Raw genomic sequence first — 19292 nt, 5'->3', positions numbered from 1 at the left:
CTGTAACCCGTGCTCTCTGCCTGGCCTGCTGAGTTCAACAGGTTCCAGGTGAAAATGACTTCCTGAGCTGGGGAAGGTGATAAATCCCAGACTGTCACTTGGAAAAGCCTTTGGTAATAAGTCAGCAGCAGTGAAATGTTGTTGCCTCTAAAAATGTGGTTCCCTTTAGCTGTTACGTCAGTGGAAGGCTGTGCTGGGGTAGAGCAGGGTTGGCTGCCTCTTGGCCAATAGTTGTGTTGGGAAAAAAAATTCAGCAAAAAAGAGTTTACTGGAGAAATGAAATAAAGAAGCCTGCTTTGTTCTCAGTGATCCCTTTCCATTTGCAAAATCCTCTCTGCATTGGATGCTGGGCCTCTTTCCTTTGCTGGGTCCAGCCCAGCAGGGAGTTTGTTGTCTGTGTCTTTACTTGAACCCCAGTTTCCATAAAAAAGAGGAGAATAGCCCACAGTTTTCTGCTTTTGTTTTTGCTTAGGTAAAACAAATCAAAGCAAAAGGAATCCAATCATAATGGTTTGCTCTGACTTGCTTGAAAAGTTTCCTTCCTGCTGGGCTTTAATTAGCTCAGGGCCTTAAAAATGAGTATTTTTCACTGTACCTTCCTTCTCTGCTCCAAAGCCCACTGGGACGCTCATCTTCTACACCACATCTTATCCACATTTGGGACAGTTTGACCTCTCAGAAGTTTCCCATGTCCACCCTGTGGTGTTGTTTCTCACCTGCCAGTGACAGTCCAAGTCCTGCCTGGCTCCTCCAGCTCCCCGCTGGGCTCCTTTCCCCCCAGCCTGCTGTTTGCCAGCGTCACTCCGGAGACAGCTGATGAAGTGGCAGCTTTCTAATCTAGCTTTTAAATCTTCATTTTAATTGCACACAGTAAAACTAGGCTGCAGGATAAAGAAATGTTCCCTAGAAACAGTTTGCTTCTTAGTTCAGGTAGTCTCTGTATTTGAGGAAAGTGTCTTTCTTTCAAAGGAAAAGCACAGCTTCCTTTCTTCCTCCTGAAAACACAACCACCAACACTTTTCAATGGGTGAATTCTTTCCTGTCTGGTTCCTCCTTTATCTCAAGTAGAGCTGCTTGCTGTGTAACATGGGGTAGGTTTAGTCCAAGAAGGCAGAATTCTTCCCTATTATCCATCATGAGTCACCATGGTCAGAAGTGATCAAAATTTGATTAAAGTGCAGACTGCCTGCATTTAATGCCTTTAAAGAAATGCTGCAAACTGGATTTTCCTAGAGGAGCATTATAATGGTGACTTTGTCATCGGCTTTCCTGCCTGTGTGCACAAGCATCACTTCCCATCTCTTCATCTGAAGTATCACCTCCACAATGTATATATTTTACCTCTTTCTCCATTATTGCACTGTTATTGACACATTTGCAGTACTAATCCAGATATGGTCCTGGGGGTTTTCTCCAGTCAACGAAAAAGCCAACTTGTTTGCTTAGGAAAATATATTCATATTTTCTTTTTATACTTTAAGTACTCCCCTCCATACCTGCAGCTCTTTCTGAGCTGTTTATGGTGTATGTTGAAGTAACCTTACCTGATTTGCCAAATGTTTGATTGCAGGAGCCCCACTGAACACAACGAACAGAATAACATGAGAAAAGCTCATGCACATCTTGAGAAAGCTGTCACCAGTTTAATGACACCCACCCTGCACCTCTTATCAGCCAGAGACCCTCTAAAACAGTATCTTCTTAGGAAAATAACTGACTTTTTTCTTTCTCTGTAATTTGTCTTCACATTAACGTGTTCAAGCCAAAGTTATTCAAAGCAAGAGTGTCTTTTAAAGTCACTTTTTACTTTCCTCGTGTCACTTCCATAGACAATATGAAAGCAAGCTTGACTTTATTAGCATTGAGGTTTGTAGGCAACCAGGCACACCCACTACCCGAAGAATTTCACTTCAGTATTGGTCTGAACAAATCACTTCCAAACTGCTTTGATACCAAGCCATAATTTGCAACATTCCTGTTTGATATCGAGTCTCTCCCTGCTGATAAAATGAGTGAAACTGAGATAACTTGCTGAACTTCTACAATCATTTACGAACAGCCAAGGCCAGGTGCTTCTGGTGTTATGAATTATTTTACCAGCTGAACCATTATGAAAAATGGCAGGAGTTTAGGGAGCTGGTGTATGGAAGTGCCACTACTGGGAACAGAATTTTAGAATTGGATCATGCATCTCCTGTGCAGCTTTTTTCCTGGTCAGTTCCGGTGGGTTTTTCTCATTTTTGGAAGCAAAAGCGATCCCAGAGGTTTGTTACTGTCCACTGCAGTCACCTGTTGTGTTGGTGAATCAGTGCAAGAGGGTCACATAAGGATGGATTTCTTCTTGCACTGAATCTGTGAGCCCACAGTGACTGACAATGCAGACCAAGAAAGAGGATGAAAAATATTCCTGTGAGAAGGACTTCTGCTGCTCTGAGAGCCACAAAACACATACCCACTGCCTTGTCTGGGGACTGCAGAACGCTTGATGCTGGTAGAATTTATATGTTGCATTTACTTCGCGCCTTTTTGTCTTTTGATGTTGGCCATCTCCTCCTTCCCACCTCCAGGAATGGAGAATTCATCTCTCAGTGTGGGGAAGGCAGCCAGCATTCCTGACTCCTACAGTGCATTCCCCAGGCTGTCCCACTTCCCCAGCACCCGGCTGTGGGTGGCTTCCTGATGGGGCAGGGTGTGGGACATCTGGGTTACTTGTGTTGCACGTATTTGGCAAATATTCCACACCATCTCTCCCCTCTCCTTGCTTTTCTTTGAAGGGTGCCTCGTGTTGTAGCTCTGCATTCAGGTTTGGCACTCGGTCATTTAATGCAGTTGACTGGAGGCTTTCAGTGGTTTCACGGGAGTTTTGGAAAAGTGATTGCACACAGAGCTTCCCCTGGGGTTTCTGACACTGTGAGTGACAGGGCCCTCGGTGCTCACTGAGCTTTTGTCTCTCTTCTCTCGTGGGTGGGAAATCCCACCCAGCGTCCCGGGGTTTGGTCTTTTTTCCACCCTACAATTTATATTCCCTTTTCATCTTCTGAGGAAATGCATGTCACATTTTCGGAGGTCTCGTTCTCACCCACTTCAGGCAGTGCTGAAAGCAAACAGCTTGTTACCCTTCAGCTTGTTCCTTCTGCTGTGCCCCGGGGTTCTTTCCAAAAACAAGGAGCTACAGATGGAGCACAGCAGCCTCTGTGCAAGGAGCAGTCCTTCTCTGCCCACCATTGGTTCATTCATAGTCATCGTGCTCCTTCTGCAACAGCTCTCCGTGTTCTGAAACCAGATTGAAGCAAGTGAGAAAGAAAGAGTTTTTTGTATGTCCAAGAAGTGGATTTAATTGCTTGGAGGGCAAGGAAACAGCTTAGTGCAAACGTTTTCATGGAGACATCCTCAGATAAATTTATTCTTACTTTAGGGTCACAGCTCAGCTGTGATGATGACAAACAGCCAGTGTGAGACAAGAGATTCCCACAGAGAGTCACTGATCCATGTTGTACAGTGAGTGCTTTTGGATATATTTATATTCAGCTCTTCAACAGGGATTGACTGAAGGAATTGAAGCAACCCTTGACTCCTACTGATGCTGTTGTGTCAGAAATCTGCTATGTGTTGTTGGCAGGTATGAAAGAATGTGTGAGGGTGTAGAAATGCTCAGCATGTGGTTGGATGCCTGCATGGAGATGGGAAAGAGCTTCAAGGAAGGAGACAGGAAAGATTCATGTAAGATGCTAAGTGGATCTTGCAAAGGAGGGAGTTTTGACATCAGAAGGCAGAATGGTGTTTTCCTGAGGTAATGCTACCTCTTCAATGCTGAGTTTCTACCAAATTTATTTGTATATATATTGATCAGCTTTAGCATTTTGTAGGACTTTGTATTTGGTGGGGCACTCCTTTTTATGCCTCTGTAGTGTCAGAACCTGCCAGCTCTTAGAAGAAACTGTGAATCTTTTTTCAGGAAAAGATTGATATGCAGGGGCCTCATCCTAAAAATCAGAAGCAGTGGAGGGAGGCCCTTGGAATGGTGGACGTTCAGTTGCTTTGCAGCTGGATTCCTTCATCTCACCAAAGGCGCTGGAATGTGTCAGACAATGCCTGCCCTGCCGTGAAACAGCAAGGGCTGCTCGGAGAGAACCCCATGGGCAAATGGCTGCTGGAGAAAGGAGTCAATAATGTCAGCTTGTGGTGTTGCTGGGGAGAGGATCCCAAAATGATTCACCCCGTTCTTCATGGCTTGGTCAGGCTTCAGTCAAACTATGTAAAGGTCTGGTGTTTATACCAGTGAGCTTTTGAGTGCAAGACCACAGTGAGTATACCTGCTTCTCACTCCTGTGCTGTCTGTCCCTGCCATGTCACTCGTGTGCTCTCTGTCCCTGCCATGTCACTCGTGTGCTGTCTGTCCCTGCCATGTCACTCGTGTGCTTCCTGTCCCTGCCATGTCACTCCTGGGCTCTCTGTCCCTGCCATGTCACTCGTGTGCTCTCTGTCCCTGCCGTGTCACTCATGTGCTCTCTGTCCCTGCATGTCACTCCTGGGCTCTCTGTCCCTGCCATGTCACTCATGGGCTCTCTGTCCCTGCCATGTCACTCCTGTGCTGTCTGTCCCTGCCATGTCACTCATGTGCTTCCTGTCCCTGCCATGTCACTCCTGGGCTCTCTGTCCCTGCCATGTCACTCCTGTGCTCTCTGTCCCTGCCATGTCACTCGTGTGCTGTCTGTCCCTGCCATGTCACTCCTGGGCTGTCTGTCCCTGCCATGTCACTCCTGTGCTCTCTGTCCCTGCCATGTCACTCCTGTGCTCTCTGTCCCTGCCATGTCACTCCTGGGCTCTCTGTCCCTGCCATGTCACTCATGTGCTCTCTGTCCCTGCCATGTCACTCGTGTGCTCTCTGTCCCTGCCATGTCACTCGTGTGCTGTCTGTCCCTGCCATGTCACTCCTGTGCTCTCTGTCCCTGCCATGTCACTCCTGTGCTGTCTGTCCCTGCCATGTCACTCATGTGCTTCCTGTCCCTGACATGTCACTCCTGGGCTCTCTGTCCCTGCCATGTCACTCCTGTGCTCTCTGTCCCTGCCATGTCACTCGTGTGCTGTCTGTCCCTGCCATGTCACTCCTGGGCTGTCTGTCCCTGCCATGTCACTCCTGTGCTCTCTGTCCCTGCCATGTCACTCGTGTGCTGTCTGTCCCTTTCATGTCACTCCTGTGCTCTCTGTCCCTGCCATGTCACTCCTGGGCTCTCTGTCCCTGCCATGTCACTCCTGTGCTCTCTGTCCCTGCCATGTCACTCCTGTGCTGTCTGTCCCTGCCATGTCACTCCTGTGCTCTCTGTCCCTGCCATGTCACTCCTGGGCTCTCTGTCCCTGCCATGTCACTCCTGTGCTCTCTGTCCCTGCCATGTCACTCCTGGGCTCTCTGTCCCTGCCATGTCACTCCTGTGCTCTCTGTCCCTTTCATGTCACTCCTGTGCTCTCTGTCCCTGCCATGTCACTCCTGGGCTCTCTGTCCCTGCCATGTCACTCGTGTGCTTCCTGTCCCTGCCGTGTCACTCCTGGGCTCTCTGTCCCTTTCATGTCACTCCTGTGCTTCCTGTCCCTGCCATGTCACTCCTGGGCTCTCTGTCCCTGCCATGTCACTCTCCTGTGCTCTTTGTCCCTTGCGGCACAAGCTCGTACTTTGCTGCCTTCCAGATTCCAAGCTCTTCCAAAAGAGCTAATTCTTTTTAAATGAAAACCATATCATAAAGGGCTGGATCTGTCATGCAGCTGAATAAACCACAGCTTTCCACACTGTTATTCACCATAGGCGTTCGTGTGTTCTCACTCGCCGTTGTTGACTTCTTGGCTGCTTGATGAGTAGATAACCATATAAAATATCTGGTTACTTCATTATTGGAGAGTGACATAAACTTGGTTATGAAAACAAGAGTCCAGTAGTCATGGCTCCCCTTAAATGTTGACTTTCCTGATTAAAAAAAAAAAAAACCAAAAGTACAGCACCCATCCTGAGCACCACTGTTCTAGATAACACTGTGTACACAATGACCAGCCTCAGTTACTTCAAATGCTTTAAGTAGGATCATCTCCCTCTCTTCATCACAGCTCCCCAAAGTGTTCCTGACAGTTTCTGTGACAGTCAAAAGAATGTTTTACAAACAGCATTTGCATGTTTGAAAAGCATGGTGAAAAACCTGCTTTCCATTAAGCCAATGGCCTTAGTGGCCGCTGGTTTTGTAGGAAGGTTGCACAAGATGTTTCCTTGCCTCCTCCCTCAGTGAGAGCTCAGCTCGCCTCAGCATTTTTCCAGGATTTGTTCGTTTGTCCAAGCCTCCCTTGGCCCTCTCTGACATCTCTGGCCATCTCTGCTTCTCTTAGAGGCATCACCTTCCTGGGTCACCCTCTCAAAGTTGCTGTCCTCACTTTGCACTGCAGCTCCTATTACAATTCCAGCTCAAATGAGCACTCCCCACTTCACTCTTTCCTCTGTTACACTTTTATTCTCAACTGGATGGAAACCTCATAACTTGCAAGATGATCAGCATTTTATATTGAAATGTTAAACATGTTGAACCAGTTCAGAAGTAGGCATCTTTCCAGTGATGCAGCTTCAATTTCAAATGTTAATAAAAATTCCTAACATTGAACTCAGTTTGGGAGTGGACAGCTCACAGGCTGGATGATGTGGGGTGCTGTCTCCCACTCCTCTGCTTAGTGACCTATTTGGATTTGATTTTGATGGCCGTGTTTAACGTTCTCAGCTGCCAGCCACACACCCTGTGTAACCTTATTCCATACCTGCATCTTCCTTTACAGCTGACGCTGGATGCACTGCAGAGACGGGATTCCCTTCTCAAACCTTCACTGAGACCTGATAGGAGGTGGGAAGGGGAGAAATTTTGTCTTCCATATGGAAAAAGAGGTGGCATTTATGCATGTCTACATAGCTGTCCTTCTGCGGGGCCCTGTCATCATGCCCACACTGACATGCCAGAGCAGATAAGTTACAGCTCCCCTTCTCCCTTACTCTCCCACTCTGTGAGGATGTTCAGTCTGCCCTTCTTTTGCAATTATTTTTCTCCAGTGGGCTTTAGAAAGAAATCTTGTACTTAATCCTGGCTCTGCATTTAATGCTGGATTACATGTGGCTGAGTGGTGGCAAGCTGGGTCACGGGGAATGACTTCTCTCATACTCTCTTCTGAGGTCAGTGGTGACATGCAAGGTTGGTACTGCCTAGCTCATAGCAATGTTCCCTTGCAGAAACAAAGCCTTTAGGGGAACATCTGCAGAGTAAGGCATGTCACAGGTACAGAAAACATTCTGTCCAGCAGTCAAGTATCAGCCAAAAATGTAAAAACCTTAGGGGTCCCACTGAACTTTTCACTTGGAGCATGAGATCTCTCTGCCTCCTCCTGTCCCCCTTGTACTTGGGATACAGCTGTAATGGGCTCTTTGCTCAATTCTCTGAGGCCATGTCGGTCTGCAGGGCTGGCCCCAAGGAGCTCTTCCCATTGAATGTGTTGCTGAGCTTACACAGTTACAGCTCTTTGTGACTTGGTTCTTTGGAAAGACTCCTTTGGGTTTCTGTCTGTGGGAGTGAGAGACAGCCTGCTGTCCTCATTTCCTTCTTGGCAGCTGGACATCCTCCCTGCCCTTTGGAGAAGTGGTGGCTGAGGTAAGTGCAGTTGTGTGGAGAGCAATCAGTTGTTTGTCATGCATGTTTAATAAGCAGCCGGGGTGACAGCCAGGACACCTTGGGTAGCCTTGATAGCCATGAGTTTCTACAGTGATCCAGCATTTGCCTCATGCTGATTTGCCGGCAAGTTGAATGGTTTGACTTTCAGAGGGAGGTGATGGACGTGATTTTACTTCATGGCATTTCCACTTCCGGGTGTCTTTTTTTTCAGGCTTCCCTTCTTCATATTTCTTTCTTTCAGTTGCTACCCTTTTCCTGAAGAAAAGCACTGCTACTGCTGGTATTTTCTATCAAACTTACCTCTTGTCCCAACTCTGTATCTCTCCCTGCTGAGAGAGAGTGAATGATAACAGTCCTGGGGATTTCTCCAGTGGTCTCTTACAGCCAGAGTTGCAGCTGTTGAAAAGATTTTTAAGCATCTCCTAAATCAGTTTCTCCCAGCCCTTGGCGTTATCCTCTAACTCAGACTGGGGTTTTTTACTGAGGATCATAGTGGTTCTGGGGAATATTTGTGTACGTGACCTCCAGAACCTTGAGGTGCAGCAGTGCATTGGATGCAGTAGGAGGCTTTTCACAGGCTTTGGTGCACTTTGGCTCAGGCTTGTAAAGAATAACAGGAAACACTGGAAAACACACCAAGGGTAAACAGAGCAGTTTAGTTACATTAACTGTCTAGAGGAGAAACTCCACTAATGACCCAAACAAACGAAGCAAGTGCATTCGTTCAGCGTTGCTGTGGGAAAACAGAGGGCTGATAATTGAGTTTAGCTTAAAAGAGTTACACAAGGAATTGGCCAGCTCAGTCCCCGAGTGTAATTCTGGCATCCTGACCCAGTTCTGATTGCTGCACAGGCTTCAGGGAGGCCAGAGCTCCCAGGGACTGCACGCTACTTTTTATATTCATAGCAGTGCTACTTTAAAACCTTGCTCTCCAAAAAACCTGCATTTAAGAGATCTGTTGTTGCTGCCTCCCCGTGACTCCTGATCAGATTTGCCTTGCTGTGATTGTGTTAACAGTCAGGACTCAAACTGGTTAGTCAGCTTGTTTCTGGCCTCACACATGATGAGCAGCAGTGAATGTGCTGCAGGATTCCTCCAGAGAGGCCATGGTGTGTTTGACTGGTCAGCAATGCATTATTTATGTTAGGAAAGAAGCTGGAGTGTGAAACCAGAGTCCCAGGGTGGTTACTCTGAGTAAACACTGAATGAAAGGAGTTGAAGAGCTGAGAGTCTGAGCTGTCCTTGCTTGCCTTTGTGGAATCTCATTGTCTTCAGGAGAATGTGATGAACTGAAGGGCTGATGTTTCCTTTAGGGTTAGGATGGAGGAGTGACTGTGGTAGTAACAGCACAAAGGGAAACTGAGTCCTGCTCATCCCTAATGGCTCTGCTGGCTTTGGAAAGAGTGACAGGCAGCATCTGTTTGTGGCTTTTGATAAAATGGATGTTTATGTCTCAGGGAGCACAGAGACCAGTGGATTTGCAGGGCAGGGCAGTGTCATTTTGACATTGCTACTTCTAATCGAAGAGCTTTTCTTATCAACTCTTTGTTCAAGATCAGTTTATATAAGAATAGAACTTCCCAAGGTAGAATATTTCAAGAGACTGATTACCTGCTTCTAATTGCACGTGAATTCTGAATAGCAGGTGAGGTTAGATGGGCACAAATGAAATGTAAACTATTGATTCGTTTGCACTGGTGTTTAGTACAAACACACACTGCTCTGTCCCGTTTATTTCTGTTAAAAGGTGGGGGACTATTCATTAGTGAAAAGAACCAGCATGGCATTGCATTTACTACGTGTTTAGGAAAACCTGGTCCCTTTGATGCAGCTGGAGACCCTTGAACTTCAGAAAAGAATGTGTTAGTCCTGCAGGTCATTTAATCATTTTCTCAAGTGAGTCATTGTAAGGTAAAGTAGATGCTGAGAAAAGTTCTGCATTGCCAATTAGAACAGGCTCCAAGGTGTTGCTGGTTTCATTCTACCAGAAACTCATCACTGAGAGGCCAGGGGGGGTTGCCTGTGTACCTTGAGGCCACATCCCAACCTATTATAAACTGGCAAAGCTCTTTTGCTTTATACCAATAATGCTATTCCTTTCAGGCTCAATTCTTTTATGCTTATGACTTTTAAAAGAATTTCTCTTAAGAAAACAGGAATGATTCAGAAATGGGTAGATTTCCACACATGTAAGAACTGAATGAATTTCAGAAGACTGTAAAGATCTTGAAATGTGAATTTTGATGCATTCTTTATAGGCAATATATTTTCTGCCTCAAAACCCCTGCAAAATAAAGCTGAGTAAAGACTAGCAGCCTCAGCATTTGTCTTAGGCAAGACATCTTCCATGAGATTAGGTGTAAAATAAAGTTAAGGACAAGAGTGTACTAATTAGTGAGTGGTACCCTTGTTTTTTTTGCTGGCAAAATCTCACTTTCAACATTTTTTGACAAAAAATAATTGAAGCTAATCAGAAAGCTAAAGCATTTCTTAATTAACAACCCTAGACCAAACACCAGTCTTTCCTGGAAAGGATAAAATCAGGGATCCTAAAACACTTGGAAAGTCAGGAAGATTATTTGTTTTCAGCCTTTTGAGGTGGAACAGCTGATGTGCTGACCAGGAGACTGTTCACAAAGCTGCCAGAACAGGAGAGCTGCCAGATCCCATCCCACAGAAACAGAGTAGAAACCCAAAAAGCACCCAGCTTTGAGTCTCAGCACTGTGGCAGTCACAAGGCAGACACACTGCAAGAAACCCTGGAAACCTGCATGGTCTCCCTTAGAAAAGCTAACAGGATTGCTGCATGTTCACAAGCCTTCTAAACTGGCATTTTGGGGTAAACTTTGTTCTGGAAGATTCCTGACAAGCTCACATCCCTTGCTTCATGGTACTGAGCCCTTCCTTTCCTCACTTTCAGGAAGACAGTCTTTAGATTGGCTTATTTGCATTGGAGAAATACTGCTGTAACTTTCATCCTAGCATGTGAGGAGTTTTCTCTGTGTGCAGAAACAACATGGGTAAAATATTTGGAATGAAACCCAGGCTCCATTGAAGTCAATGGCAAAACTCCCATTCACTTCAGTGGAGTAGGAATTTCACTCTTTACTGTTTTGAAGTCAGAGTTACTCATAGACTGTTAGATTATTCCTGCATGCATCAAACAAAATGTGCATTGATGTTAATGTTTCTGCAGTGTTCAAAAACCACAAAGGTTCAAAACCAAGAATGACTATGAACTTCTGAGTCTAAAAATTATATTAAATGTAGTTTTGCTAGAAATAATAATAATAATAATGTCCCTGGAGATAAACCTAAAATAATAGACTCCACCATATAATCTTCACTGTAAGCTAAAAATAGCAGAGATGGTGGTTTAATCTAAGCCATAATTATCAAAGTGCTGAAGTGGGTTTTGGTTCATTGCAACTAAAATGGATGTCGTGTTTGAGCTCTGAGCAGTCGAGTCCCAGGACTGGGGAGAAGCAAAGCCAAGAGCACAGTCAGAAAGCAAACAGGAGCCTCAGATTTGTGGGGAAATAGCATGGATTAAACAGTGCATATTTAAAGGGACTGCTCCTGGCTTGCTCCAGACAGCCAGCTGGAGACCCAATGAGTTCTGTGTTTTCAGCCCAAATTTGGTGATGTTTTGCTAGTAAGTGACACTGGCCATAGAAGGCACCTTTCTTCTGAAAGTCATTTTCCATTTCACCCTGGAATTGCAGGAGGAATATTCCTGTTTCAAAGAGTTAGTACTCTGTATGATTCTGAAGAAGTGTTTTAATGTTAATTTTGAAGTAGGATGGAAAATCCTTAACTCACTGTCACTGCCAGGCAGGTTGGTGTGATGGGCTGAGTGTAGCAGGTGACCTTGGTCACACCATTTCCCCCTGTTCACAAAGTTTTACCTGCAGCAGAGGAGTCTCACCTTCCTCTAGTGGCAGCAGGGATTTATTCTGAACCTGGACCTGCTGTAGCAGCCCAATGGTGAACACTCCCCTAATGATAGAAGGGTCCTGAAGGGAAAGTTGGATGGAGGTTGAAGTAACACGTTTCTGTTTCTGAGTACTTTGGAAATCCTCACTGAACGTGTTTGAATTCTTCTGTGTATTTATACAACACAATCTGCTGTCTGTTTGGATGGTTTGTTTTGCTGGGGGTGTCACATTCTGTCCTTGCTGAGATGGGCACGGGGCAGTCTTGGTGCTTGTTTGGACAATGCTTGCAGAAATGGGGCTTGGCTTTGCCTCAGGCTCCAGTCTAAACACTGCTGTCACAGACTCAGAGGCTAACTGAGGTTGGAAGGGCCACTGGAGATCATCTGATCCAACCCACTGCTCAAAAAAGGATCAGCCTCAAAGTTAGATGATTGTACAGTGCCACTCATTTAGAAATATGTTTTTCCTAACAGGATATTCCAAATTCACACTGATGCAAGAACAAAGTAGGCCCATCTCTAGATCATTCTCTCTGTGTAATTGTAAGGATCCTATCCACTAGATTTGGGAAAGCAGTCCTAAATTTTCAGTAAATATTCCGACAGATACCCTTCTCTGAGCTACATCACTTCTCCAGGTTCACTTCTCATAAAACCTGGGAGGAAAGTCCATAAGAGGCACATTTATAAGTTTCAAACACACAAATACCAAACACTCTGTGAAATTAAGGCAATGGATAAATTGAAGGAACCCCTAGCTCATTTATTTAACAGGTGCCCAGGGCAGTACATAACAGATTGTGTGTTGTATGTGCAGCCTGCTGTCCAGCTGATAATTGCTGAGAGTGTCATTGCTAAGGGCAGTGGGAAATGAGAAACCCACATCATAACTTGAGAGGTTTTTTCTCTTGTACTGTTCCAATCCAACAGCATGGGAATGAGCCACGATGATGATCATCAGCCCTGTGCTGGGAGGTCTCACATAATGTCTGGAGAATGGGTGAAGGGCAGGAACCCAAGTGACCTTTCCTGGTCTTCGTGCAGCAGAGACGACCTCGAAAACTTCCTAAAGTAAGGATTGTGCTGAGTGTCAAAAATCCTACCAGGCAAGAATCCACTTTGTTGCTTTAAAGTGAAAGTATTAACAATTCTCCTTTTAAAGAAGTGTGTACGTGTCATTAGGGTGTGCAAATGCAATATCCCCTTGAAATTGAGGAGTGAAGAGAGGCAGAAGAATTATGTGCAGTTGTCAATGTGCTGATAACATCTTTTAAAAAATCCCATATCACCTTATTTTTACAGAAAATGTCCTTCAGTTTTGTGATGACAGAAATCTGTGTGTGGGCTGCCTGCAGAAATCTCTGCTTAAAGATGCTGCAGCTTTATGTTGTGACTTTTACTACCTTGTTATTAAATAGATTTTATTTTATTGAAACTTGACTTTGCCTGGAGGTAATTCTGATGTGTTTTCTCACTTCCTCAGTGAGTGTTGGTCTAAAACAGTTCACTGTAAACTTCTTTGCCTCTGCATCCATGTTTCAGCTCATCATATTCAATTGTTCAGGAAGGATTTCTGTCCTGCTGCTTGTTAAATCTCATGTGCTGCAGGAAGCACTGGAATTATCTGAACTCTGCAGTTCTGATCTTAAACCTACACTGCAGCTCTCTGACAAACAGTGCCTGGCAAAGTGCTTTGTGCTAGGAATGGGTTCAGCATGGAAAATTTCCCACTCTGGGGGTTAGAGGTGGGAAAGAAAGGAAAATAATGAAAGAAAATGGGATATTTCCTGCCACATTAAAGGCATGAATTAGAAAGGGAAGTTCCATCTGAACTCATCTGGTTAAGTCTAGCCCCTGATATGACAGTGATATTCCAATTTGTAAAAGATTGTTGTGAAGGCAAAGAGAAAAATCTTCCCTTTATGCCTGTGATGGATAAGAAAAAATGTCAAGGGCTCAGAATTCAGCTGAGGGGATTGAGGTGAGACACGATGGAACACTTTCTGGCTGTCATTTCAAGGCTGGTGAAGCTTTGGGCTGGGTTGCCTGAGGGCGGAATTGAGTCTTTGTCAGGTTTCTAGGAACAGTTTAGACAAATGTTTAACCCAGAATGTTGTGAATGTCTGTCGCGCCTTGAGGCCTGGAGCCTGCATGAATTCCCAAGGCCCTTTCTACCCATAGTTCTCAATGATTTAGAAGACTTGCAGGGAAAACCCGAAGTTTAACACAAGACTCCTCTGTAGCAGCGTTTTAACCCTTTCCCTAAAGGGCATTTTTCCTCCCTGCCCAGGTCCAAGGTGAGCACCTGTCTGCTGGTGACAGACCCGCGGAGCCAATATTCCGTGCGGCTCCCTCACAAGCTGCCGGGGATGCACTACAGCGCCGACGAGCAGTGCCAGATCCTTTTTGGCACCAACGCCACCTTCTGTAAGGATATGGAGGTAAGAGCTCGTGGGCTGTAGCTGGAAACAAGGTGGGAAGTGGAAATAAAGCTGCTGAGCCCGGGGGAACACAAAAGGAGTCTGTGCTTCCCTCAGTTTCAGCGCTGCTGGTGGAAAATCAAGCGGCCTTGAGTTCCTGCTTAGGCCTCATCCTTCTTTCCCCACACTGCCCTTGGTAATCTCCCAGAGCAGACTCAGAAAAAGTGGTGTTTGCACTTCGTTCCCTTTTGACATTGTTTTGCTGAAATGCTCCGTAGGGATTGTTTTCCTGGAAGTTCAGCTGAGGTGAAAGTCTCTCCTCACAAGAGTGTTTGGCTACTTCCAGAGTCAGCTTGGATGGCTGGCTGGGTGTTTCACAGGCTTCACCTTCAGACCACTGCAGTGTTCTTAGGAGCTGACTCTTAACTCTGTGCTGAGGAAATATTGATGTCTGCCGGTTTCATGAAGCCTTGTAGAATTCTGTGCACAATCCTGCGTGTTTTCTAAGCAGCACAATGTTTTATGGGGATTTGGGTGCAGCGTGGCTTGCATCATGGGGTTGGTTGGCAAAATGGAAAGATTGATTGTTGCTGTAGGTTGTATTTGAGATGAGGCTGTCGGATTCATCCTCTGGAATTCAGACAGCCAAACTTTTCAAAAGGTCTTACACGTAATCAGGTCTTTTAATTCTGACCAGATCTTTATCCCCTGCTTTAGACAGGGAGTGGGGTAGTGCTTCCAGTGTGGCCTTGGAGATATCAGGAAAAAAAGTCATGAAGCTGTGTTGGGTCACCAGCACCAGCTGGCAGCATCCCCTCCTGTATAGGCAGGCAAGAAGCAGACAGGTTTCTTCCATATAATAACTGGCCATTTGTATTTTTTAGTTGTCTCTCATTCCCATTCTGAACAGGCTTGGGATCTTAAATCAGTGTTTGGGAAAAAAAAAATAATCAGAGGTAACTGAGGTTTCTAAGTGCCAAATTACTAAAACTGTTGAACACATGCAAGTCCTGGGAAAATGCTCTTAGTTTCACATTAGCTGTTTTATTTATCTTGGACTTGGAAACTAGCTAATATAAAACAATAGGGAAAGATTCTGGAGAGGTTGTATTTCCCAGCTCCATCAAGAAAATGCAGACCACCAGGACTACTGTACTGGAAGCAAAGTGTCAGAATATAGGTCTGTAAAGAAAACCTCAGATCTACCCAGCATGACTCAAGTTCTTCCACTTGTGTGGGTGTCACCCAGCTGGACTGCTCTTGGAAGAGATTTTTGCTATTTCCCTTGTTGTGATAAAAAACCATTTTGTTTCTGGATATTCCAGGGCCTGATGAGAATGTCAGCCCGCTGGTAGGTGGTCAGCATTTCTCACACAGGAGTTGCATGTCCAGTCTGGAATTGCTTCAGGGACTTGCTGTTTGCCAGGATAATGTGCCAAGAGGCACCATTCTCTGCGAGATACAGACAGCAGGTGTTTGTGTCTCCCAAGATTTTTCACCAGTCTAATTATTTGACACTTTAGAATACAATGAAAAATGTGCTCTTTTTCTCCCTCTCTCCTGTCTCCCAAAAAAGAAGCTTATTTTGGAAGGACATGAGCGTTTCCTAATGAAAAGCCTGGTAGACCTTCAGCAAATTAAAACAAATTTGCAGTCCCTTATATAGAATTATTTCTATTGCAGATGTGCATTAAGAATTAGTGTTCACCCTGTGAAGTTCTGGATCAGTTATGTCACATGCCATTAATTTAAGCAAATATTTACATCCTGTTACACCACTCTGAACTGGTGTTTGATGGCAAGGAGAGGAAATTCTTGAGAGGAAATGATCACTTTTGATTTTTAAACCTCTGAAGTTTGTGCTCTTTTCACCTTTATGTTCCTCAGGCCTCATCTGCAGAATACTTGTATCATAAGTCTCAAAGCTGTCTACAAAAATATGAACCAAAAAAAAAAAAAATTGGCACTGATCACTGGCATTAGCTGTAGAAATTATTGGCAAATACAGCTGTCTCCTCTTTTAGCCAATGGTAATGTGGTATTTTTAATTCAATAAAGTATTAAAAAAATCCAAATGTAAAAGCAATAAACATTTGACAGTAAATATTTGTTACGAAAAGGAAATAAACTTCAGGAAATGAGCCTGCTCAATCTTTTTATGATTACATGTGTCTGCTGCCTATTTTCTTATATAATAAAAGAGTTACATTACAATATTTCTTTGGAGATAGTTGAGCTACATAATTATATGAGGCAAACTAGAGGCCCTATATTCAAAAATGCCATGCAATTTGGTTTAGAGCAATCTTCAGAGGCTAGATGATTCCAAAATTTCAGAAAATTTCTGTGCAGTAAGCTCTCTCTTTTAACAGCATCGAAACCCAATTTTTTGAAGGGATATAATCTTTGCTTTCACAGGGAGTCAGGTCCCTCAATGCTTGGCAGTGGCTTGGCCTCCGACACCAGTCTAACAAGAGAATTAATCCATGAATATTCACTCTTATCTGAATGTTTGAGATTGCATCCCCAAAATTCTTCTTCCATTTGGTTTTTAATGATAACTTTGATGCCTTAGAACAACAAAAAGTGTAGCCCTCAGGTTTATAAGTTTTCCAAACCCGCTATCCTGCAGCTATCCTGCTCCAAATTTACAGAACAGAAATTAAAACGTATGAGGAACCAAACCTCGACATTCCTTTCTCCTTTCTTCTACATTTTAATATGCTAAAAGTGAGTTTATGATAGTCAGATGATCCATAGTCTGTTGTAATCTATGACCTCCAAGATGTATAACTCAGGATCTGGTTCTGTAACATCAATGTTGGGTAAGATTTTCTAGTGCCTGTCACCTCTTTAAGGAGCTGTGAATCAGGCTTTTAGCCTAGGTTGCTGTTAGGACAGGGAACAAGTGTCCAAGGCCAGGCTGGACAGGGCTTGGAGCACCCTGGGATAGTGGAAGGTGTCCCTGCCCATGGCAGGGGGTTGGAACTGGATGAACTCTAAGGTCCCTTCCCACCCAAACCGTTCTGTGGTTCTGTGATTTCATGTACGTTGATGAACCTCTCAAGACCCTTCAGTAGATCCCCCCCTTCATATCCAGGTTGCAGAGTTTTCTCCTGGAGCATGCAAAGGGATCAGAGTGCTTTCCCACGGTGCTTTCTGTTCATCTTTCCCATTCCAAATGTCAGGCATTGTGTGATCCATGCAAGTGCTTATCTAGCAGGATGTACAGGTGTGCTCTGCCGTGCCAGGCGTGCTGCCTGGCTGCAGCTGGGAAGCTGCACGGTGTTGGGAGAGCTTTGGCCCACCTAAGGGCTTACACAGTGGCCTTTATTTTGAGGCAGGCAAGTTGCTTTTAGCAGAAATTAAATAGATGATTGTGTCATTCTCAAGCTCTGAGCAGCATCATGATAATTGCAGGAAAAGCTGGACAGAAATGCACCTCTGGCACTGCACAGGGCGTTATCAGTGCCCCCCAAACACAGAAATCCTGGGGGGCTCTGGCTTCTGAACGCTGGTGTGAGTCCAGGGCTAGCATGGGAGCAGTTGTGCAAATTACAGGCAATTCAACCTGTCTGACCTCTGTCCTCCAGCTCCACACTGGGCTATGAATCAACTATTGTGAATTCATTTGACCCCTCTGAGAGAGGAAGCAGAGAACTTCAACCCTGGCCAGGCGATGATTCCTCGAGACCAGGAGTTAACCCTTTGCTGTCCCTGTGTTTATTCCAAGAGAAATAGCATGGGTGGTTTCTGCTGAATCTCTCAGGGAGCAGAGGTGGTGTTTCTCCCCCAGAAATTCATCAAAACACATTTGAAACCTCGCATGGAAACATTCTCCCTGCTTAACCTTTATTTTTCAGGCTGGCACGCCTACCAACAGAGGCTTTTGCGCTGAAATCATATTTATGGGGAAAAAAATGATTTTATTTCATATAACCATTTGGCTTTTTGTTTTATAAGCCTTTTGGCTTATTTATTATTAACACATTTTTGCGGGTTTTTATGTAACTGTTATCGTCCAGCATTGTTTGGAGTCAAAACTGGGCTGAGGCTGGAGTGGCACTTGGAAGGAGATTAGCACTGCTACAAAGAGATTTTTTTTTTTCTGACAAGGGACACTGTCAACTCAGCTGTGGCTGGGAATGTGAATTTTGACGTAGCACTGTTTTTAGAAATACTAAACCAGCTAGAATTGGCTCCACTGTTTTTCTTAGGTTCAGGGTGTTTTTTAACAAATGTAGGTATTTTCCAATATCTACAAGCTACGGAACAAGAGGGCAAAGTTGATTGCAAGCCAAAGGAGACAAAGCAGATTCCTTGGCTAATATGGAAAAGGAGAGGAACCAACAAGGAAAGTAAAGAAAAACCAGCAATTGAAATGATCAAGTGGGGTTTATGTACCCCTTCAGTTTGCATATTTGATGGTGTGGTGGTGAGTATAATTCAGCAATTGTAGGTCTCTCTGTGGTCTTGATCTTGTAGGGAGACTGCTGGAGTGGCCTTTTGGGCTCTGTGCATGGGAATCAATGAGCCTCTGTTTGCCTTTTCTCTGCAGGGCCATTTGTGAGATGCAGACCATGATAGTGAGCCCTATTGTTTAGTAATGTATAGAATATTTACAAGAACGTGGTAATTAGATTGAAAACTGGTTTATCCTGGAAATAATAGGTTGCATTGTCATTTTCTGTACAACCAGGGACTTTGTCTACATAGTAATACTAATAAATCTGGAAAGAGGATGGGTTGGGTTTTTCTTGAGGCTTGCAGGATAGAAGCCTGGCAATTCTAAAATAAAATGAGCAGGTTTTTTTTTTGTTTGTTTGTTTTTTTTTTGAGAAGTAAAGGTAACAATTAACCTAACTGTCATTCTGTAGTTTATAGTTTTCCTCATGTAGGTTGTTAGAATTCAGACTATTTTCACATTGCTTGTTAATATGGAGCTGAAGTGTCCTATTTCACTGCTTCTGTATGTTGCAGAAATACCTTTCTCTCTTTATTTTCAGTGGAAATACTTTTGTTTAAGAGAGAGAAAGAAAGAGAGAGAAGCAGAGTTCCTGCCTGGGCAGCACAGCCCAGTTTACAATTATTGGAATGCTTCAGAAATTTTTGTACGTGTTTCAGTTTGGATGATGGTCAAAACACATTCTGGTGCAGTGGTTTAAAGAAAAATAGAAAGAGAGAAGGGAACCAAAATAAAATTATAAAAATACAACGTGGAAATTTCAGAATATAAACAGAATAAACTCT

General features: G+C 44.3%; 1 protein-coding gene across 2 annotated transcripts in view; it reads left to right on the top strand.

The window, feature by feature from the left end:
• ADAMTS17 (ADAM metallopeptidase with thrombospondin type 1 motif 17) overlaps positions 1–19292 on the top strand; it is a 154475-nt gene that overhangs the window by 66420 nt on the left and 68763 nt on the right. For both annotated transcript variants that reach the window (XM_040077603.2, XM_040077602.2), the window contains exons 9-10: positions 12553–12693; positions 13913–14063. In XM_040077603.2, coding sequence (XP_039933537.1) covers positions 12553–12693; positions 13913–14063 — 292 coding nt within the window. The remainder of the gene's footprint in view (positions 1–12552; positions 12694–13912; positions 14064–19292) is intronic.

This window comes from Hirundo rustica, chromosome 13, assembly GCF_015227805.2.
Source record: "Hirundo rustica isolate bHirRus1 chromosome 13, bHirRus1.pri.v3, whole genome shotgun sequence".
NCBI classification, from domain to species: domain Eukaryota; kingdom Metazoa; phylum Chordata; class Aves; order Passeriformes; family Hirundinidae; genus Hirundo; species Hirundo rustica.
The sequence above is the reverse complement of the archived record's forward strand: the minus strand, read 5'-3'. Positions and strand labels throughout refer to the sequence as shown.